Source organism: Alligator mississippiensis, chromosome 1 (assembly GCF_030867095.1).
Source record: "Alligator mississippiensis isolate rAllMis1 chromosome 1, rAllMis1, whole genome shotgun sequence".
NCBI classification, from domain to species: Eukaryota; Metazoa; Chordata; order Crocodylia; family Alligatoridae; genus Alligator; species Alligator mississippiensis.
The window spans coordinates 429,466,082-429,490,449 of NC_081824.1; the positions used below are offsets into that span (position 1 = coordinate 429,466,082).

Genomic DNA, 24,368 nt, shown 5'->3' on the forward strand with positions numbered 1-24,368 from the left:
AAGACTGGAAGAAGGCCAATGTGGTGCCTATCTTCAAGAAAGGGAGGAAAGTGGATCCGGCTAACTATAGGCCCATCAGCCTGACTTCTATCCTGGGGAAGGTCTTAGAAAAGTTTATTAAAGAGGCCATCCTTAATGGACTGGCCGACACCAACATCTTAAGGGATAGCCAGCACGGGTTTGTCGCGGGTAGGTCTTGCTTGACCAATCTCATTTCCTTCTACAACCAGGTGACCTATCACCTGGACAAGGGAGAAGAGATTGATGTCATATAGCTCGACTTCAAAAAAGCCTTCGATCTGGCATCCCATGATCACCTCTTGGCGAAACTGGCCAATTGTTGCCTTGGGTCCACCACGATCCACTGGCTGGAAAATTGGCTCCGTGGTCGAACCCAGAGGGTAGTAATTGATGGAAGTCACTCATCATGGTGTCCTGTGACCAGTGGGGTCCCCCAAGGCTCTGTCCTTGGACCCATATTGTTCAACATCTTCATTAATGATGTGGACACTGGAGTCAGAAGCGGACTGGCCAAGTTCGCCAATGCCACCAAACTTTGGGGCAAAGCATCCACACCAGAAGACAGGCGGGTGATCCAGACTGACCTGGACAGGCTCAGCAAGTGGGAGGATGAGAATCTGATGGTGTTCAACGCCAATAAATGCAAGGTTCTCCACCCTGGGAAGAAAAACTCGCAGCATCCTTATAGGCTCGGCACTGCTACGCTGTCTAGCACTATGGAAGAAAGCGACTTGGAGGTCATCACTGACCACAAGATGAATATGAGCCTGCAATGCAATGCTGCAGCTAGTAAAGCGACCAAAACGCTGGCTTGCATCCATAGATGCTTCTCAAGCAAATCCTGGGACGTCATTCTCCCCTTTTCCTCGGCCTTGGTGAGGCCGCAGCTGGAGTACTGCGTCCAGTTTTGGGCTCCACAATTCAAAAAGGATGTGGAGAAGCTTGAGAGAGTCCAGAGAAGAGCCACGCGCATGATCAGAGGTCAGGGAAGCAGACCCTATGATGACAGGCTGAGAGCCATGGGGGTCTTTAGCCTGGAAAAGCGCAGGCTCAGGGGTGATCTGATGGCCACCTATAAGTTTATCAGCGGTGACCACCAGTATCTGGGGGAACGTTTGTTCACCAGAGCGCCCCAAGGGATGACGACTAGGTTGAACAGTCATAAACTACTACAAGACTGTTTCAGGCTGGACATAAGGAAGAATTTCTTTACTGTCTGAGCCCCCAAGGTCTGGAACAGCCTGCCACCAGAGGTGGTTCAAGTGCCTACATTGAACACCTTCAAGAGCAAACTGAATGCTTATTTTGCTGGGATCCTATGACCCCAGCTGACTTCCTGCCCTTTGGGCAGGGGGCTGGACTGGATGATCTTCCAAGGTCCCTTCCATCCCTAATTTCTGTGAAATTTCTGTAAAGAGCATGGGGCATTCGAAACGGGAAGGACTGCAGCACAAGCTGGCTCTCCTACCTGCTATAGGGTTATCAGAAAACCCTAATGAGGTAGGAGAGCACACGCATGCTGCAGTCCTTTGCAGTGCACAGGGCATTTTTACCTGGGCCACTGCTGTGGCAACAGCAGTAGTGCCCATACCACAGCATACTGAGGGGGTCTGCCAACACCCTGGTTGAAAACCACTGTTGTAGTTTTGGCAGATATCTGAATTCCCCTCTAGATGTGACTCTTGTAGTACTAAAACAAAGAGCTATGGACAGCAACTTGCTAAAAGTCCCCTGGCTAGAGCATGACAAATGTATGCTTTCCAGCCAGGGGGCAATAGGGGGCTGCTCCCTAGCTCCAGGATTTTAAAAGGTACATGAACATTCCAGAACCAAGCAGTGGCTCTTCAGTCTCAGGCTGCTCTGATGGCAGGGAATTTAAAGGTTGGGTGGGCAGCCCAGGACCACAGCTGCTTACAAGATTCAGGGAGAACAAGGTCAGACCTGTGACATGTTACAGTTTATCAAGAGAAACTTGCATATATTTCATGACAAACGTAACACCCACCAGGGACCTGAGAATTTAGGACTGTAGTTAAACTGCAATCCGTGGAGTAACAAGATTGCTAGGTACAAGCAATGTTTAACTCTGCAACACTGAGAAAAAAAAAAAAAGATTCTGAAGGACTAGAACAAAGTTCAAGGGCTTGTCACTCCTGAAATTATAACCTACTGTTTGTGACAAACATGTAGAGAACTAAGATATGAATATGGTTCATCACTTTGCATTTAAGTGCAGTGACAAGAGAAGCTGTGTACAACAAAAAGATGGATGTAACCTAGAACTAGGCTTTAGGAATTTCACACCCAATTTCATGCTCAATGAACCACAAGCCTTTGAGCTTTATAAGGTAATTTTTTTTGTGAACAATTCTATTAACTTTTCAAAATAAAGCAGGAAACTGCAATTTTACTGAAGTCATATACAAGATACCAAAATGCAATTTTCCCTAGAAATGCCACTGGCTATCAGAACTAGCTATTTTAAAACACACATTTTGTTAAAAAAAAATTAAAAAGGGATTTCCATATGAAGTTTTCCACTTTGAAAGGAAGTTCTACCTAGATTTATTAACAAACAAAAATATCAATACTACTATACCCTATGGATTGAGTCAGAAAATTTCTGAAAATGGGAATTACTTACACTCAGATTTAAGAATAATCAAGATTCCCTATAAAAAGCACTTACATTTATCCAGATTTACTGAATTACCCAAAATATGTATTCTCCCATTCCATCCCAGGTGCACGGAAAACCCAAGATATATTTAGATTTTCAAAACTATTACTTAAAATTAACAGTTCTACTTAACATCTAGAAAATGAAACATTTCAACCTAATAAAACACTTTCTAGATTATAATCTCAAAGAACATGTCACAAAACCACAGGTGAAGTTCACTGAAAACAGCCTACAAATCTAGAGCTCTAATTAAAGTTCTCATTTAAAAAATAAATAATAAAATCAAGAACTGCAAAAACAGCCATGGAGGTCTATCAAACCCGAAAACAATTTTAAAAAAAATTACTACAATTATCAAAACATTTTGATTTCAGACAAAACTGTGAATGCAGGAATGTCACATTCCTACCAATTCAAGGAAGCTTTCTGAGAGTTACCACCAGTATTCCATACTTCTGCCTCATGAAAGCTCATGACTTCATTGTCACATTTTCAAGCTCTGAACACAATCCTAAATTTTATCATTGCCACTGTCATTCAACTACTGGTAACTTGGAGCAATATGAAGTATTAAAACCAACCCTCTAACACACAGTGCTTTCTGTCACTTTGATGTGTACTGAATTACAGCTGAAAGGAAATAGGTCAAAAGAGGAGTAAGGTAGATAATTAAAGTATATGAAATCAAGACTTAAATCAGAAAGATTGCTTTTCTATACAGATACTTACAGGCAAAGAGCTGATTGCAATAACCAAAAATATATTTTTATATTAGCTTCATGGGATGGACTACCACTACATAATTATAACAGAAATAAGATTAAAACAAACAAACTTGAATGGTAAGGACATGTACAGGAATAAAAACACTAAAGTTAATATGTTTCAGACATAACACTAGAGAAAATTAACTTTATAGCTGAAAAAAAAAATCTGTTGATAATGGAAAATGTTTGAGGGTGAATCTTCAAATATAAGATGGCTTGGGTTTTTTTAGTGCAGTGATTATACAGCTATATAAATAAAGCATCTGAAAAAAAAAGGTTAAATGCTTGAGATCCTGGCCTTGCTCAAATGTAAGTTTCTGTACATTCTACCAGAGATGTTTGGCTGATTTTTCTAGGCCTAGGTATAGAACAGGTTAATCAAGTTTACAAAATGAGGACAGAGAATAATAAAGAGTAAAAGAACAAGCTGCAGTATTAGAAGAAATAAATGGTTCAACTATGATTCAATAACTTATACAGCGAGGTAGAGTTCACGCAGCCCAGACATTGCTTGGAAATCATTCACAGACCTAGTGGCAAGGCCACTGGACCTTTATCCCCAATAGGCCTTAAGGGGCATCTGCCTTGATACAAACTGCATCCCATAAAATGTTCTTGTATACCCAGAAACATTAAATTCAGGAACTGCCATACTGAAACAGACCCATGGTCTACCTAACTCAGGGGTGGGCAATATGTGTCCTGGGGGCTGGATGTGGCCTGCCACGCCATTCTATCTGGCCCACGGGGCCCCTAAAAAAATTTAGAAAATTAATATTTATATGCCCCTGGCTGCCTGTCATGGGGTCCTTGATGGCTTGCCAAAACTCAGTATGTGGCCCTTCACCCAAAATAATTGCCCGCCCTGATCTAACCCAATATATGATCCCTGACAGCAGTCAATACCAGGGACTTCAGAGGAAGGTGCACAAACAGCCTGCATATAGGGGGCATTTTTTCCTAACAGGCAGATAATGACTAGTTTTGTTTATGCCATGAAACAGAAGTATTTGTATACCTTTTACATTTATTGCTCTGTCTAATGGAATGCTGTTGCTCAGATGTTTTGAGCACTAATAGATGTAACATTTATACCACTATCAAGTGTTTATTAGTATAAATTATTTCAATTCAACTGTTATGTCTCCACATAACTGCTTCATTCAGAGTTAGTTGGTGGTTTAACTGAGGTCCAGGGCCTGAGAAGCAGGCAAATGTAACAGTTACGTTTGAACACCTGCCATGAGTTTGAGCAGGAACTCCTTTTCCCCTCTTAAAAGAACTAAAAGCAGCATTTGTCCAGAGCCACAGTAGGAGTGACTTCCAGAGGTAATGGTTTCTGTTATAAAAAAATACCAAAACAGAAAAACGAAAGATAGACTGTTCTCCTCTTTTGTATTTATCAGTGGCAGTTCCTCACTATGTGGATAATTTCCCTACTTACTGGAAGACTGTCACCAGTGGGTCCATAGATGACCAAGAAGGCCAATCTGAGATACTCATGTTTGACTGCAGACATGGCAAGCAGTTCCAGAAAAAAAAAAAAGGAGTAGATCCTGGTAATGCTAGGTCACAGCTCTTTCACTTTCTCTCTTGTAATTTGTAATACAAGAGAAGAAAACCTTATTTAATATTTGTTTTAGATGCAACTGTTGTACTCCTTTCTTTCTCCAACTTCACCTGCTTCACAAAATAGCCCTAACCTTTTCGCTTATCTTTCATATGGGAGGATTACTCATCTCTGGATCATTTTACTTGTAACATGTATTAAAATTCAGAGTAGGAAATGAAATAAGTAAGAGTGTTCCATCCAATTTTGCAATGACTAATATTTTCATTAGTCCCTACATTTTTCTTCATTGTTCTTATCTGCTTTTTGGATCATCACCATGCATTAAAGGGAGGATACCATGATGCCCCAGAAACCAAATTTAACACTGCCCGTTCTGAGAATGTCAGCAATCTGGATGGGATGAGACAGGCTGTTTTAAGTCCACCTGTGCATGAGCACAGGTGGAAACTGCCCTAATAAAGGATTAAAACAGTCCACAAGCTCCTCTGGAACTAAATGTTTTACAATCCCTACATGAGTTACCCACATATGTTGACATCCTACTGTTTACTCTCTTCTATCATGAATAATTTATCAAATCTCTCTAGCATCCAACTGTTAATCCCTTGACAGGAAGCAAAATGATTATTTATTCCAACTAGATTCTCGCTTAACTAGTTTATGCTGCTTGACAACCCTTGACCTCTTACCCAGTGAATTTTTAGATTTCTTACCAACTTCTTAAAAGGGACAGATTCACTATTTTGTGGAAACAGAATTATAGTATATTATAGAGAAAATTAATTCAGAAGCCAGAAGAATCTGGAACTGAGAATCTGTTAGAGATTTTGTAAACATATTTTTCCATGAGTTTCTTTGTAACAGAGCACAGGGCGCCCTGTTACTCCCAGGGGCACGGGTAGCAACCAAGCAGCCCACAGCTGGCTGTTATCCCAATTAGGCAATGATGCCTGATTCGGGAACAGGGCCCAGCTGTTATATACAAGGGCTGGGCCCTGAACAGCAGGAGCAGAAGTCTGCTGCTAGGAGCCAGAGAGCTATCACCAGCTGAGCTGCTGCTCAGTACAACTCGGAGGTAAGGGAGGAGCTATTGGGGATGGCAGGAGACTCCTGGTCCTGGGCATGATCAGAAACTGCACCTTGCTGGGGAACAGTGGCCTAGTGGGACTGCTCATGGCAGGACAGTCCTCCAGAAATGCCAGGCCAGTTACCTCCCTGATGAAAGGCGGGTATGGGTGCCTGATAACCCCAGCCCCTGCACGCCTGGTGGGCATCAAAATCAAGACATGGGGAGCCTTGGCTCACTGAGAATGCTGAGGTGGGGCCCAGGCCAGACAGAAGGACCTGAGGCAGCGCCCAGACTTGCAGTGGAGTCTGAGGTTGCCCTAGGGAGCTGGGAGTTACACTCCAGGGGGGTGGGGCCCTGAGCCTTGGGGAGCCATTAGGGAAGCTCCCGGGCAAAGGGATAAGGGTTAATTTAAGGAGTACAGTGGGACGGGACTTGGAGACCTAATTCCGTAGTGAGGGGATGGGGCCTGGGGATGGGGCTTGGAGCTCAGAGAGAGGTTTGAAGGCCCAGGGACAGGGCTTGAAGGCCCAGTACGTATATTAAGAATATGATAAAGCCGGGTGTTAGTCCACGAAACCTCTGTGAGGCATGAGACACAATAAGGGGAGGTTGGAGTAGTATACATAGGCCCTTGTCATCAGGGCAAGTAAAGGGCAGCCTCCTGCCTGAGGAACATCATTCAATAATGAACATCAAGGCGTGGCAGAAAAGGTAGGCAGGTGGTTTGCCTGGAAGCCTACATTTAGACTGGCCCCAGGACGCTCACTTCTAATAATTGTGCATTTTATTGCAACACTCCATGGTAATATGATCATTCTTCAATGATTTGAAACATATTATTCAGCTAAATTCCTCTTATTCTTATATTTCTTCAGATTTATTCTAGCACCATGATTCTATACACGATAAACTAACAAATTTAACCAAATCAAGGACTAGACGGGCAACTAAAGGAACATTTTTTAAGCAGCAAACTGGACAAGTCCTTCACTGTCTGTCCCCACGGTACAATATGTACTTGCGATCCACCCCAGCAGATCCCATTGCTTCATCCAGCCACAACTTTTACATTGGCTAAATGCAAGCCTTTCACATAGCGACAGGGGAGAGAAAAACATGAAAAAATAGCGAAGTGTGGATGAAAGCTCCCAAACATGGCAGGCAAAGTCAGAGGCTGGTGTAATGTCCAGAACTGCTACGCTTTAAGCAAATTAAGCTTCCACTGAGACACTGGTTTGTTTCTTTTTTTCTGTTTTGATAAAAATAACACTAGGTAAGTGTTTACAAAACCTGAATTTGGTACTTGACCCTCTTATATGGACACTGAAAATTAATTCAAAGAACATTTTAAGTCATTAGTGAGAGTGCAAGCGAGTGTGAGTATAAGTGCAAGCAGAGACCTGGAAGATACAACTCTAGAACCAGCTCAGTCAAACTAAGTACTTTTTTCAAACACTTTCCTTTTTCTTAATATTGAACGAATTCTTTCCAATTCTGTCAAATGAGAAGCTACCCAACAACATGGCTACCATTCAATGACCTAAACCAGGGATGTCAAAGATGCAGTGTGCAGACCAGAACCAACCTACAGAGCCCCATCATCCAGCCCACATACATATAGTATGCAGCATGGGACTGGGGAATTGGTCCAGGCCAAGGCAGACATACCAGACTGGCCTTACACACTGGTCCAGTGTGTAGGGCTAGTCTGTGGGCCCGAACCAGCTTGCAGACTGGCCCTACACCCTTCATCCAGCCCACAGGGCCTGCTGAGTTCCATATACCTGACCTAAAACATCTCATTTTGATTCCTAATATATAGATGTACATAAAAGAAACAGAGTAGCTGATGCTAACTGACATCCTTGTTGGTAATTGAAGCAGAGGACACTAAGGACTTAAAGGGCAGGGAGATTACCTTCTGTTCATTCTCTTCCAAGTTGATCCTTTTAGATCAGATTTGAGGGAAAAAAACAGGCAAGGCAGCATGGAAGGCTTATATGTTTGTTGTAACAAAACAATTCTATTCTATTCTAACAATTCTAAAATTAAAAACATTATGATTTCTTATTGATGGTCATAGACACCTCTAGTTAATTAATCAATTTACTTAAAATACATTTTTGTTGTAATTAAATGAGTCAGAAGTATTTCTACTTTGTCTTTCTTTCTCTCTCTCTCAAAGAATTATTGATACAAATCCTAATTTTGACTTGACATTATTCATTATTCTTTATACAGCAGACTCTCTTTAGGGATGTCAACTCTGTTCCTCACTCAAGCGCTATAATTCTCAGATATATACAGGGGGAAAAAAAACACCCCAAAACAGAACAAAAGCCACCCTCACCCTGTCCCCCAAAACAGAGACGGACTATCCTATTACCAAAAAGTACAGTGACTCAGAACAGATACCAGAGAAACCATTCTTCATTAAACTAAGCTTTCAATGAGACTGGAAGTTTGTGTTAACTACTGAAACCAGAAAAAGTACAAAATACTATTTTCCTTTGCTGTGTTAAAATGCATTTTTCTGGAAGTCATCTTTACCACCTGAACACTTTCATACTTTATGCACACAGCCTTTTAAATTGCAGCCTTTGGGAAAAAATGATTGCAATGGAAGGAAGGGAAGGAAGGGAGATATTGAGGTCTAACCATCTTTAGAAACTACAATTTCCAGGAATGCAAAATTAAAAGGTAATTTTTTGTATTACACTGACAGCCAAATATTAACAAATATTAATATTCAACCCAGTCAGGTCAGTCATTTTACCTTTATTATATGTTTCTTTTGAAACAATCCGTGTGAAATTTATTCGTGGAGGCAGGTACCTAACATTTCAGTAGAGGGCTGCTCAGCGTCACCACACCCAGTCCCTTCATGAAACTCACTCTATACAACTGCTTCTATCAAACTACACCCTCCTTTCATAAAAATGATCTACCAAAGATTATCTAGTTATTCATTTATACATTTGATTTGGGCACTTATAATCCAGGAAGAAGCCCAAAAAAGTGAAGGCTTTTGCTTTTTCCACCTTAGAGATACTGACGGTATCAACTTTAATCTGACCTGTTTTTGGGAAGACAGTTGGAAGGTCTCAGTGGATAATTCTGAGTTTTTAAACAAGAAATGAAAGACAAAGGTATGGAATGTATATTAACAGCTAAGACTTGGAGCCTGTCCTACACTCCTTGGGTGTACTGGCATTACTTGCACAAAGAACAAGAGCCACAATCAAATAAATAGATACCTCTCATTACTCCACATTCTTTCATTTTACCTCTTTTTCCCTCTATCATCACACAATGATGTTTTCATTATGGTAAAACTGGCAGAATGTATTATCTTACTGCATGTTTCACCAAGACCTATAAATTATACAATTTTCCTATAATGTAGACACTTTTATTGTCCATTTTATTGTACTGTTTTAGCAAAAGCTGTAAACAAACTACAACTACTAAAAGCTTCCTCTATCCAGAATGTTAGTCACTGAATTTAAAAATTTAATAGCAGGGGGTCACCAACCTTTAGGAAACTATGGGCTAGAACAACCTAGCTCCAGAACAACATGGGCAAGGCAGCTTGGGCAGCATGCAGCAGTAAGAGGCTTTTCCCCGTTCCAGCACAGGGCAGCTCCCAGCTGTGCTCATGCTTCAACTGAGGGGAGGGGGTGGGAGCAGGAAAAGTTCTGGTGGCATGAATCTGGGGACATGTGAGAGGATACAAAAAAGCTGCCTTTAACACCACTGTGCTTTCAACCATATGAAGGCATTATGCTACAAAAAGTGTTGAGAGAGATTATTTTTTTACTGTATCGTTTTTGATTTTCTCCTCTAATTTTTATGCCTGCCAACACTACAGTAAATACATACAGAAGTACAGATCTCAAGGTGAAAATACTGCACATTACATAATCAGAGTTGGTTAAAAATGCTCAAACAATCAAAGCACTACAGAACGACAACAGCACTCTTCACTGAGCTACACCACTAAATGAGGTTTTAACCTACCAGCCTATAGTAGCTTAAAAATTAAGGAATTAGTTACTTCACTTTTAACCTTCTTTCCCAAAGACCTTTTGTTCATGATCAGAGAGAGAGAGTTGATTCCTCTAGGGAACTGGATAAGATTGGTCCTCCTTTGAATAACTGTCCACATATACATCCTCCAGGGAGAAGGTCTCATACCCTGTGGTTTGACCAAACCTATGTTTTTGCCTTAGCAGTACTCACTGAATGTGCCACAAGGCCCCTCTATTCTGATGCCTAACTGCCAAAAAGATAAAGGGTGGCATATACTTGCTGTTCCTCAGTTTCTCTTAACCATCTGGCTAGACACAGAGCTGTGTCTGTCCTACTAGTGGGAACCTTAGGAAAACAGAAAAATGGTTAAGTGCTCCCTAACACCTCCACCATTCCAAGAAGCACATGTGGGTCCTTTGGGTTTTCTAAAAGAAAAAAGTAATCAGACTCTTTTGTGGCTTGTACAATTGGCAGATTAACTAATTCTACCATCTATATCAACTCTCCATCCCAACTCCTTTCTGATGATGCTTCAGGTGGTGCCAGTTTGTGGCCTTGTCAACATTTGCTGTACGTTCACTTATTTACTGCAGGGTAACCTCACTCCTGTTTTTCTTTTCTCCAGTGGAGGAATGGGATGGCACCCCTTTCAGTTGTCATGGACTTGCTCAGAACTGTTTGCTCTCTAGGTTTTTGACTGTGTCCATGTCCCTTGGGTAACAGCCTTATACCAACATCTAACAGACATACGCAATGCCTCTTCTATTTGAGGTATTCTCATATCCCCAAGAATTAGTTAATCTGCCAATCGTACAAGCTCAGAACTAGAGGGAAAAATTAGCTTCAGCTATTTCTCCCACTTAAGTCACTAGACTCCATGGCTAACCCAAGATCAAAGACCTTGCCCGAGTACTGGCAAAAGATCAACACCCAACCTTCTCAATGTCACCAGGACTGGCACTCTTATGCCAGTCCAGGTTAAGATCTAGATGTCTAGACAGGAGACACGAGAGGTTCCTAAAAATCTGGAAGCTCTGGTCCCAATGTGATCTCTTCTGGCTCATAGACTTGGCATCTCTGAGCTGCAGTAGTCACTACACAGGGCCTAGAGATTAATGTAATTATACCTTTTTTTCACATGATCTGTGGGTACCGTTGTCAAAAGATGCAGCAAACAGTTCTGCTCAGCGTCAGTATAGGAAAGATATTCCTTTCCATCCTCACTAGAAAAAAGGGCTAGAGTGAGCATCAAAGCTACTGGTGGCTTTGAACTCAAATGCACAGAAAATACAGGGAGCCCAGAAACATTTGCCTCTCCATATGATGGCAATGCGCAGGCTGCATTATCAAGTATCACAGCCCTGCTGTCCCTTGCTCTGGCACCTGGTTTATTTATACTCCAAGCAGCAGGCACCCGGCATATCATTTTCTCAATTTTATCCTTAGACAGGGTAATTAGTTTGGTGAATGAAAGGAATGCAGACTCAAGGCAACCCTTGGAACATGCCAGTTCTTAGCTTTCATTTGTTTCTTGACTATAGAAAAATAAAGCAATTATTTTCTGGTAAAGAACTGAGAAAGACCACAACAGGGCTCTTCCAGCTTCCTCTAATCCTATCTTTCAATCCTAGTTTATGTTCTACTCTATTTACTGTGGACAACATTTCCAATTTCTGAAAGGCACCTCCAAGAAACTTAAATGATTGCTTCTTCAAACTTAGGTTAAACAGTCAAGAAATTCCTAGTTTTTTCCCCAGTATAACATTTGCCCCATTTACATGCAAGGTTGCCAAAGTCACTTTTATTGCTGTAAACATAATTTTACCAACCTTCTTATCTCTAAACTTTGTTCACTCAAATTTGTTTTCCTAACCTGAAGGGCAGTAGCACTGCAATAGTATATTGTATATTTATGACTTGGAATTTTCATTTGTGCAGATTCTACTTTAGATTTTTACTCCTATTCATATTGAAGAGATCAAAAACATCAGTCATCAACAAGAAATGGTTTTTGCCAGGTACCAATCAGCTACAACTAAAAACCAATAGGCTTGCATGGGTATAATTGGACAGAATGTTTGGTCTACAGATACAAAAAAAGACCAAGATCTCCAGCTGGGGCTGCAAAGCTGTTCGTTGGAAAGTGATTTTACCTGTAAGCAGCATATTTTTATACATAAATTATTAGCACAAATACTTAGATCATTGTATAGTTACTTGTGAAAACATTAGTGCATTTATGGTTTCACAAGCGTTCTAGTCACACCAAAAAGAAAAGTGAGAACACACTGCAGAAACACAAGATGGCCAATGAACCAGGCTGGATCTCAGATGGCAGCAACTAAGCATTAATACCTTAACCTCCCTCAGAAAACCTTAATAGTTAATAGTGTATTGATTCTGTGGTATTTTAAATTAAAAACAATAATTTGTTTCTCTATAACTAATTTAAAGTAATAGAGAAACAGAAAAGTTCAAAAGACCAAACAAAAGATTATTTTTCTGAATACATTGTACTTACAAGATAAATGCTTACATACCATATTTACTTGAACACAAGATGACGACCCCCCCCCCCCCCCCCCCAGTTAGCACAGTGGGGTTGGGGACGAAGCCTCTCGTCTTACAATCACACAGAAGGAAACCTCACTAAATACACTATCATTCAACTGCTGCCAAAACCAATATTTGCTCAGTAATGGAACCCAAATATTAAGTTGATTAAACTCAACCAACACCGAGCATGGCTATAAAACACAAGGCCCATATGGGAATCTACCACAAGGAAATGTTAGTGCAGCTTATCTGAGTAAGCTTTATGGTAGTACCCATTGCATGCAGTCCCTCTCAGCACTGACTTTTTAAAGTCAAGGTGAGCCACCATACTGAATACATTTTGATTTCCTCTTCACTCCCACAGCTGAGCTGCACCTTTCTTCTCATTTCTAATGATTCCTGTTTCTTCACCAGCCTTAAATGTCTAACAAGCATCACCAAGTGGGGCCCCAAACAGTTCACCCAGAATCCCTCTGTCACCCCCTCTCTTAACTTGTCACATCTAATTAGTGTGGCCCCACCTTCCATGAGGAAGAGCTGGACTAGGCTGCCATGAGCCTCATCTGCATATTATTTTTTGAAGAATTCCAGGATTCATGGCAAGAACACCGAGTTCCAGTCATAAGTAGGGGGCTCATTAGCACTGGATCCTTTGTGGGTGGGGTATCTGGAGTACACACACATACATTCATAGATGTGGGGTCGGAAGGGACCTTGTAAAGATCTTCTAGTCTGATTCCCCTGCCCTGGGCACTGAGCAGTGCTGAGCTGTGGGGCTTGAAATGCTGTTGACTCTGGTGGAGCCCAGCCCAATGAACTACATGGTAAACCATGAATCTTTTGGTTTTGGACTTAAACAATGCATAGTTTGTACTATATATAAATAGGTACAAAAGTCTTGCTTAAAAGTGTGTTTATGGAGTACCTTTACTAAAACTTACAGAACTTTAAAAAAAAGGTAAAATGCATCAATTATGAATGAACTAAAGCTGACAGGTACCTGTAGTAAGTTGCCTGTATAGTAAATTATTTTAAGTGTCAGTGCTTTCAAATTTTCCCCTCACTTCTGTGTGCTCAGAGAGAGCAAGGTCTGACAATAAGAGGGACGGCGGGTGGGAGGAGGCAATGTGACCCCCCCAGATTTATTTTCCCTGCGTTAGTAGTGGGAAGGGGACAAATTCAAGGTAAAGCTCCAATAATTAGATCCTATACCTTGATTATAACAAATTTATGTGTTTTCCATATATAACATCTAATTATCAGGGGGCTGTCTTATAGTCTAGGTCATCTTAGAGTTGAGTAAGTGTGGTCATTCAAATACCTTAGAATTTAAAATTGTACCCAACAACTAAAGCTAGTATTTCACCTCTTATAATTTTCTTATAATTTTAGAAAACATCTGAAATAAAACAACAACTCACAGCCTTCTTTAAAAATTAGGCATAAGCTACAGCAGAATAATTTGAGAAATCTTCATTCCTCATTTTTTTCTGAATCCTGTCTACCTGATTATAGGCTTGAATATAAGGGAAAAAGCTACACTGGTTGTGCAAGTTGTTACAGCAAAAGCTCTGTTAATCGGCATCCCCCGGGAATGGGGGATGCCAGTTAATCAAATATGCCAGTTAATCAAATTAACCACATCACTGTGCCAGTGCACTACGTGTGCATGTCAGTGTGCCAGGGGCAAGGGAGGGGGGCCCGCACAGGCTGCTTTGCCCCAGGCCATGGTCCAACAAGGAAGAATCACAGTTGGCTCGCAGCGACATCTTGTTACTGTTTGTGCACATTACTATGAGGGGATGAGGCTGTTCAAGGGACCCTTTCCTATCTCTGATATAACCCCTAAGGGTATATGTGGGCAACCATTCTTGTGTCAAGAGTTCTTTTGTGAGACCATCATGGAGGTCTATATTGTCAGTTTTTGCTCTCATATATGAGGCTGCTGGAAGGCCACATGGAAGGTATAAATGCTGCAACATAAGCCACTGCTGATTACATTCAGCATCTCCCTTAGCTGGCTCAGATGTGATAGAGTAAAACAAATTATCCAGAGCACAGGTGAGCTTGGAGAACTATCAAAATATAGGCAAGAATGCGGTCTTGTTGGTGGACTGGAGGAAGGCAGTTAATAAAGCTGTCAAAACAACTCTCTTCACTGTAAAGAGGAAACCATCATGAGCAAGAAATGTAAAATTTGGGGGTATAATTCTTTGGGGGTGACTTCTTCCATCTGCACTTTGCAAGATGACTAAAATCAACATGACAAAAGGCATTAATTGTTGTGATACACTCTACATACACTACAGTCCATCTCTATTCAGAAGCTGAAAATACTTCAGGATGCTACAACCTGTTTAGTTAAGCCAAGCTGTACATCAGACCAGTGTTGTATTATTTGCATTAGTTTTCAACAAGATTCCAGGTGGATTTTCAAAGCATTGGGACACAATCATCTGCTAACTGCTGCCTCCTCCCACATGTATACTGGTGTACTGTTAGAGCTGAGATAAGAAGAGGCACTCAAGTTGAAGCTCCCTCTACATGAAGTGAGGGAGAACCACTGGCAGGGCATACTCTGTGAGGGGTCCCTTTGGAATTCAGTCTTGAAGCCAACCTTTTGGTAGAGATTCTAAATCAGTGGTGCTCAATATTTTTGCTTGGCAGGCCAGATGGGCAATGCCCGATCCATCAAAGGGCTGGATTTGGCCAGTGGCCTCTCCATCTGACTGTGCAAAAGGGAACAGGGAGGCAGCTTGGTAAGGAAAAGGAGCGTGGCCCAGCCCCTAGAAGCTGTGCTATACTAGGGAGACACACAATGAGGAAAAAGAGGTACAACTGAAAAGAAAACTGAGGAAGGACTGAAGACAAATAAGAGAGAAGTATGGACAAGTAAAGGAACAGTAAAGTACAGAAAACAGGAAGAAAGAGCTAAAGTAAGCTGGGAAAAGGCAGCAGAAGGAAAAAAAAATCAGAAAAATGCTCTGAAGAGAAGACAGATGAAAGGCTAATTAGAAAAAAAGCAGCAGAAGTACTCAAAGTAAGTTAGGCAATGGCAGAATATAAACCATTAAGAAGTTACATTTTCTAAAAATTAATTGAAGGAAAGAAACAAACATGTAAATTCAAATATTTCATAGATTTAATACACCTACTACAATAAGAATACTAGTATTTATACACAGTTTTTATCATATTCTAAATTAAATCACTCTTGCATGATTCCAATGGGAATAAGCATTCTGGGGGCCGCAGCGAGTTCACTGGATTGGCAGTTTGGCTTCCATACAACTAAAAAAAGTGAGAAGCAATTGCTCAGTACACTGCTGCATAAATCAAAGTTAGATTATTGCTGTAGACCCTGTACATTATCTTTGTAAAAAGATGACTCAAGGCTGGGGGGGTGGTAGTGGGGGGGGGGGGAGGAGAGGGACAGGATAGGGGACAGCAGGTGCAGGAACATTATGGATTTAGCAATTATTGTCTTTCTGCAATTTTTACGATTTCATAAAGACCATCCTTCCATCATACATACCTATTTGTTAAAGCTAGTTTTCCAACTTCTTCCATTACAAAGACAGCTTTAACAATGTAAATTAATGTTTTGCTGTAAGGTTAGTAGTCAGCAAAATCACTGCGTCAACTTCAGTGCCTACCTAGGAACATTTAAATGCTAACTTTATTAAGACAACTTAAAATGCTTAGCTGGAGACAAAGCCCTTTTCAGAGAGAGAGTTTTCTTCTGCTTTGAAGAAAGAATTTACTTGTCACAGGCTTAGAGAACAATAAGTTATCTGCCTAGTTATCTTACTAATATTCTTCTAGTTTCTTCCATGTCTCTTATCTAAATATTAGAATAAAAATAGGTATATTATTTAAGATACTTAAGTTAACATACATACCTTACATTCGATATAATAAAACACATTTTGATTTCATTACAGTGATGGTGGCAGATTTTAAAAAGGGACAGGAGCAAAATCTAAATACTGTATACATCTATCAATCAACAGGGTTCTGGTGAGTCAAAAGACTGGTGTTTTAGCCCAGTACAGTCAAAAAGCCTTCAAGGTTACTTTTACAGGTATCTTGGGAGTGGTAATCCAAGTTCAAATGTAAATTTGAACTTTAATTATTCTACCCAACATAAGCTAGAAGCATACTGTTACTCAGGTTCTATTCTGCAAGTTCCAGCTTGCTCAAAAATATGCTCGACTCATTAGATGAAATGAGCATTGATGCAAACAAGTAAACAAGTATATTATAGACCCACTCTAGAAAGGAAAGTTTTCCACTGACCCTGGAAAAACTAAATGAAAAACATCTCAGGCACACATTAGAATAGGGTATATCTGTGTTACATACTTTTAAGTTCACTGCATTTTCTGATAGTGGTTTTAGACTGGCAACCCAAAAAGTGAAGGTTTGTGGACCTAAACAGCACAACTAGGCATAGCATAGCCTTGTTTTTATTTTAGGCCAACATTCCTCAACTGTACTCTGTTGGGACAGCTTTTTGGGACCAAAGGGTAGCTCAGATTTCACGCCTGTGTTTAGGCTACTAAAAAAAGGCTGCCATTACAACAGTGGGGGGGAGGTTTGGGGGGGTGGGAAGGAGATGGAGTGCTGGGGGGTGGGGAGAGAGAGAAGGAGTGGGGAGGGGCAGGGGACACTCGGGGAAAGAAGAAATTAAAAAACATGGATGCTGGACTAAGACCACCAACTCATCTGATACAGGTCAACTAGCAATGGAATAATTTCGGAAACCTACTAACAGAGTGTGTTCAAAACTGCAGAGGTAAATGTGACAGGCTCTATAATAAAGTAGCAATCTCCTGAGCCATCCAGTTGACAACATGAGTATTTTTTTGCACTCTGACTATATCAGTCTTTAAGAAAAGTAAACAAAAAAACTTGGTTTGTAAATGATCTGAAACTGCAGGAAGTCAAATTCTAGAAAAACTTAGGTTTTTGATGACAGTCCTCATTTGCTTCCTGTAACACTTGCAAGCATAATAAAATGGTAAACAAGCAGACATAAAATTACAATACAAAGGTATCTTTTCGTATAACACAAGATGTGCCTAACTAACTAGAAGAACGTATGTCCTACATATTTCTATACTTTTGAGATTTATCCTTCCAGTCCATAAAGTTGTGGAAAATATCAGCCACAAATTTCAGTAAAATGTCTAAATTCTAAAATTAGGAGAGAATTGGAAACAATATTCATAAAGTACAATACTTTCATGAACAAAGTCTCTTTACATTTTCAATTCTCTGAAAATTTATTTTTTGTAGAAGGTAAAGCTTTTGCATCCAGTTATATAGTACCATTGGTACTATTTTAAAACATTTACTAGGCATGGAAGTTAAAGATAAAATAACCATCATTAACTACATTTTGAGGTAAAATAATTAAAGCTAAAAATATGACAGTGAAGTAGCTAATATGGAGGCCTAATTTAATGCATTAAAGTATAAAATATAGCACTAGTACTGTAGGCACATACATGGGAAGGATCAGATTAATTTTACCTGCTACTCCTATACATCACTGAAATTTCAGTTAGGAGCTAAATTTTCATTTATAGCACTGTGTTTAGAGATTGCCTGAAAAAGTGTGCTATTAAAGAAAAGGATAAAAACCAGAGATTACGCAGCAAGAAAGGGCACTGCAGGATTCAGTTGAAGAGGAACAGAAACTATTATGTTATGCAAAAAAGTCTTGGGCACAGAAGAAAATAAATGCACAGTAAGTGGGAAAGTGTTTTCAACTTCCAATGTTAAAGACAATTTGTTTATTAAACATTAGCTCAGGCAATGAAGTTTTATGTAAAACATGTTTATGATAAATGGGTTAATTTTGAAGACGACTTCAAAATTCTGTGGAACAACATTGGTAGCTTCTGAATACCTTCTTAAACTTATAAATCAAGAGAAAATTGAACGTGTATTTTTACTTCAAAGAATTCCTTATGTCCAAGTATCACCCTACACACCAATACAATTACTAATGATTTGTAGGAGCTGAAAATATGTAACCAGAGACACGGTTTGTCTGTTACTTAAATGAATAATTTTAAAAGAGATTTAGAAACTCCAAAGAGGAAAAAAGAAAAAGGTGAAGTATGTCAGATTATCTTCTTAAGAATGGAACCACCCAATGCATATCAGATAATTACAGACTTTATACACAGAGTTTAAGTCTATTCACTAAAAGTTTAGTTAAGTACAAAATAAATATTTGCTGACATATGCCCTTAGTATACAAAGGTCTCTGTTTGCCATTGACTAGTAATAAGGAAGCCAGCTATCTTTGTTCTCAAATCTTCTACCCCATGCTAATCCCCACTGCAGGTCAACTTACCAAATCCCTATGTAACACCCAGTTAGCATGCAGGTAGTGAATACCATCTAGGATCTGATATAATAAGGACTTCACCATTCCCCGAGGTAACTGAACTGGTTTCTTGTTTGCTTTAGAAGCTCTATGAAACTTGATTATGTGCTGGAAGAGAGAAGGAGAGAGAGAGAGAGAGAGAGAGAGAGAGAGAGAGAGAAAAAGAGGAGAAAAAAAAAACCAATGTTTTGATCTGTAATGTTTTACAAAAAGAGAAGCCTCCAATGATTCTTTACATGGGCTTGCCAGTAGCCCTTTAACCTTTTTTGCTCTAACTTTTATTTTTAAAAAGCAACAACATTTAAAAATAAATTACAAGAGCAACAGTATCTGAAGAACCATGATAGTTATTCTTATCAGAAAACTTTTGATCGTTGAAGTGATGAACATTATCCAGATAAGCTTCTTATACACAGCTATAATCAAAACTTGATAAATGTTCTTTAGAAAATATTAAAGTTAAGAGATTTTCAAAACAAAATTAATTCAACCCTCCTCAATAGTACTCAGTTTTCACTTTTCACTCAAAAACATGATTTTTCTTTTTTTAGGTTCTCTTCCCCTGTTGTGATGCTTCAATATTTTGTTTATGAGGAAATATCCACTTCAAACTTCTATTTCCCAGTCTGGCTCTATGGGGAAGTTCTACCCATTGGCACCAATGGCAGTGGAGGTGGTGCGCACACCATAATACCTCAACATGTTCTCACCATACTCCAGCCAAGAACCATTAATTTAGGTTTAAAAAATAAAAGACAAAACAGCTCCCTTTCCAAACAAATGAAAACTTATTTGAAGAATTTGAGATCAGATTTCAAATTCTAGAAAATTCAGTGAATTTCAGATGTGTATATATGAATTCATTATTACTTCATTTTTCACAGATGAGCTCAGTTATAGGTTGATAGGAGATATACTTTTAGCAAATCCACTCCACTAGTACATTTTACCACTGATCTCAGTTTGTAATATGCAGTGCGCGCTAAAGAGCCGTTCCTCAATTTGCCAAGCAAGCTACACTGTTTTGTGATTAAAGCTACAGAAATCCAACTAGAAGACTGAAGCTTTATCAAAACACAAGTAAAAAATACAAGATTTCTAACCAACATTGAATAATTGTTACAGTATTCAGTTATTCTCATTTTCTGAGTAAAGCCACTGACAATCACGATATGTATTTTCCTTTCTGCTTTTACTACTTGAACTGCAGCAGATGCTAGAATTTGCTGAACCATATTTCTTGAAGTTCACTCAGAAAAAAAGAGACTAGCAATGTAGCATTCCTTGCTGTCAGATGCAGTCCATATTTTTCTTTCACATTAATATCTGCCCCACTGCTATCTATTGGGGTACAGCATTTTTTTTAAATGAATTTACATTTTTACTATGACTAAAGCCCAAAGCCTATTACCTACAAGCAATTCACCTTACCCAGAGGTCATGTTCAGCATAGTCAAAGAGAAGCCACACTTTCCTGTCAGCATGAGACAGAAACACCTTTTGCAGAGAAATGACATTTGGATGCTTGAGCTCTCGAAGCAACTGCAAAATAAAGAAAATCTGTTATACTAAAATTTATGTAACTGGAAATTTTAAAAGGACAGAACAACTTTTAAGGCCCTCTAAAATAGTCTTTATAAAATACTCTTCAAAGCCTTTACTTCACAAAAACAGCACACGCTTATTTTTATTTTAAGGAAGGAATTCATTATCAACTTGAAATTACAATGAAACTAGGTCACAAGCCTCCTTTAGGATATTGATGCCCTCATTTGAGTATACTTTTTGAGTTCTTACAAACTAAACAGTGAAGAGAGGTAATTAGCCATGTTAGCCTAAAGTTAGACAGAAGACAGCAGGATGGCACCTTATAGACTAACTCATTTAGAGAACAGTGAAGTTAATTAAAACTTTGTCTTCTTACAGATAAACACAGGTCTCTAAACAAAAAAAAAATCAAACATTTTGCATTTCCCCCTTACTGGCTCCTGCCCATTATAATGCAATCTGACCCCCTAGTTTCCTCTTCACTATTCCTAATCATCTGAAATCATTGCATCCTGGTGAAAATTATTTAGGGCTGGACTAGACTCCGTTAGGGTAATAATAATTAACAGTAAGGAACAAGTAATAATTTGATGAATTCAGTGACAGAGAATAAGATCTGGATCTACGAAACTAAGCCAGCAGGCACAAGAAGCCTGTTGGATCTCTATTGTCCATGTCATGATAATTCTGTAATTAAAGCACGACATTACTTGAAAAAACATTTAAATTATTTTACTCCAATACACTGCCTGCTTAGTTGGCTAGTTCATTTGGTAGTGGGCCCAGACTTAAGGATGGCTTGAGCAGCTGCACAAAGTACTTCACCCCTGAAGCAGTTTCCTGACCTTGCTTGTCTTAACCCCTGGCTCCCCGATTTTCTCTCTCAGAATTGTTTCCTATTCCTACTTAGCACCCCAATATCCTAGATTCTGGTCTTTCAAACTGTCTTGACCACAGCTTCTGGATCTCAACCCTCAACCTTTTTTCCCCCCGCCTCAGGCACTCCAGTTCCTGACCCCTGACTCTATTCCTGATTTGGGTCTTCGAGTTCTCCCCTAGCCGATAACTGCTCACTGCAGCAGGCCACTTCAGTGTTAGCATGCTCCTTCTTTCCCCCACCCCCTTTTTTTTTTTTTTTAAATAAAAAGTTAATTACAGTAGTAAAGTATAAGAGTCATGCCTTGCTAGCTTGTGGAACGCAAATGCAACATTTATGGACCAGACCTTCCTTATGATTGAAAAACCACAGATAACTGTATTTAATTTGCAGCATGTATTTAGTAAATTCGTACGTTAAGTCTGCCAGAGAAGATCATAGTTTAAAAAGAACTATAACATGGCTAGTTGAAAATCATCAATGCAGTTAATAAAAACATATATGAATATGAGATAGAGAAGAAAAAAAAGATCAACATTTTCTATTTCTAAAATTAAACCTGTTTCAAATAAACTGTTTCCTCTAGAAAGCTGGATGTACTTGAAAATGCACTGCCTAAACACAGGGAAAAAAGTTCAATCCAACCAAGCTCATCCCAACTGAAGCCCTTGTTAGCCACATGCAGCAACAATTCCAGATCTTTACAAGATAAGGAAAGAATGGATATTTGAATAATTTTTTATTTGATTATCATTTTTATTAGAGCTTCTAGAAGCCGTAGTCACTGACAAAAGCACTAGTATATTTGGTGCTGTGCAGACACAAATAGAAGATAATTCCTGCAACCAAAGAGTTTACAATCCACGTGTAAGATGGAAAACTGAGGAAGACCACCAACCCAACTGCTGTCAAGATTTCTGTAAGCATCACAGCAAAGGAAAAATTTAATCATCTGTCCTAGGTATTTGTGGGCAGCTCCTCCCAAGTGTGAGGCAGACTAGGAGAAAGCACAAAAATTTTCATTTGAGAACTTCATGAGTGGAAGGTGCAGGAGGGAGTCTAACATCATGGGCCAATGAGAACTAGGAGTCAGCCACTGCATACTGAATGAGAAATGATAGGTATGGTAGGAGATAGATCTTGAAAATGAAGGCAAGTAGCTTATGTTACAGAAAGGGGAGCAAATGGAACAGGGTCTGGAAAGACCAGAGCTGATTAATCATCCTGTAATCTACTATGAGGCACAAACATGATGTATTATGAAAGGAGAGAAATGGAATCAAGTAAAATACTTCCAATAAAAACAGGAATGTATTAATGCCAGTGTGCAAGGGACTAGTGAAACCTCATCTGTAAGTTAGTCTAAACTGCAGTGATTAAACTGAGAAGCAAGTGAACAGACATTCACTTTTGATTCATGAAATGCAGCCACATGCCTAAACTGGCTCAGACCAGACGCTGGAGGGTGCTAGAACACACTTCCCAGCCACTGCCAAAGGGAAGGGGCTGAAGCTCCTTGCTCCATCACAGCAGGTGTGGCCAGGCCCCAGCCCAGGACTAGCATGCTGAAGCCATGGGGCAGGGCACTAAACCCCCCACCACAGCCCACATGAGACCACACCCTGGGTCTGACTGGGTGGGAGGGGAGTAGTGCCTGCCAGGCTTATGTACTGCCCCCCCACTCAAGGGGAGGAGAAGGGCAGCCCCTGCCAAGCTATTCCATGCTCGCTGCTGGAGCAGAGCGGGCAGGGACTGGGGCTGCCCTCCCAAGCAAACCCCCACCGCCCAGGGGTTGGGAAAGCCTGGGTGGGACTGCCCCACAAGCAAATCCCACCAGTCAGGTTTGCTGGGGGGCGGAGAAAAGCAGTCCCTCAGGGTGTTGCCCTCCCCCTGCACCTTAGAGCCAATGTAGCGAACCTGGGAAGGGGGTTTAAACCCCCTCCCTGGTCCCAGTCCCTGCTGGGGTTTGCCTGGCAGGGGGGAGGGGAGGGGAAGTCCCTCCCAGTCTTCCCGTCCACCCACCCTGCACCCTGCCCCCTCCACTCCAGTGACAAACAGGGAGTAGCCTGGCAGGGCTGTTGCCACTGCCAAGCAGATCCTGGTGGCCCATGCCAGTGGGAGAGGGGATTTAAAACCTTCTCCCCCCCACCACCTGAGCCTGCCAGCCCATGCTCCCCACCCCCTCTACTTCAGCAGGGAAAAGTTTGGCAGGAGCTGCTCCCCCTCCCCAACCCACGCAGACCCAGCTGCAGTCCCCAGCCAGGTTTCCCCCCCAACCCCATCAGCCAGTCCTCACTGCTCCGGTTAGAGAACAGAGGGGTGGGGGCAGCCCTGCTCTCTGGAGCAGACAGCACAGCACAGGGCTGCAAAGTATGCTGGGGGACTGTGATTTAACTTGAACCTGGGTGGGGTCTGGGACAGAAATTTCATAAACTGGTTTGAACTAATTCAGTTAAGTCTGATACTATATTCAGCCAGGTGCATCTTAAACCAGTTTCAGTCATTTTGAAACTGGTTTATTTGCATTGAACTTCTGTCCTGTTAAATATTTAAATCAGTTTCTGATCACTCAAACTGGTTTATTTGTACCTTCTGTCCCAAACCTGTGTGTAGCATGCAGCAGACTGAGGAGGGAGCAGGGAACACAGCAGCAGACAAGGCAGAGATCAGAACACAGAACAACTGATCAGGCAGGGCAAAGGGATCAGTGTGGTGCTTGGGGAGAGTATGGGGCTTACCTTATGGCATGCCTGTCACAAAGGTTGGCTCCCAGTAATCTAAACCATTGTTTGTAGTCTTTGAGCATGACATTGTAAATTTGGTTGCACAATGGGAATTA

At 40.6% G+C, this 24,368-nt stretch overlaps 1 protein-coding gene across 5 annotated transcripts in view; it reads right to left on the bottom strand.

Moving 5' to 3' along the window:
* The window catches only part of CDK8 (cyclin dependent kinase 8), a 126,903-nt gene that overhangs the window by 38,682 nt on the left and 63,853 nt on the right, over nucleotides 1–24,368 (bottom strand). For 3 of the 5 annotated variants that reach the window (XM_006274419.4, XM_006274418.4, XM_019497370.2), the window contains 2 exons: nucleotides 20,536–20,646; nucleotides 19,072–19,212 (listed from right to left, as the gene is read on the bottom strand). In XM_006274419.4, coding sequence (XP_006274481.1) covers nucleotides 19,072–19,212; nucleotides 20,536–20,646 — 252 coding nt within the window. Of the gene's footprint in view, nucleotides 1–19,071; nucleotides 19,213–20,535; nucleotides 20,647–24,368 lie in introns of those variants that run through there. The other 2 variants (XM_059720344.1, XM_019497371.2) reach the window with 2 other exon arrangements.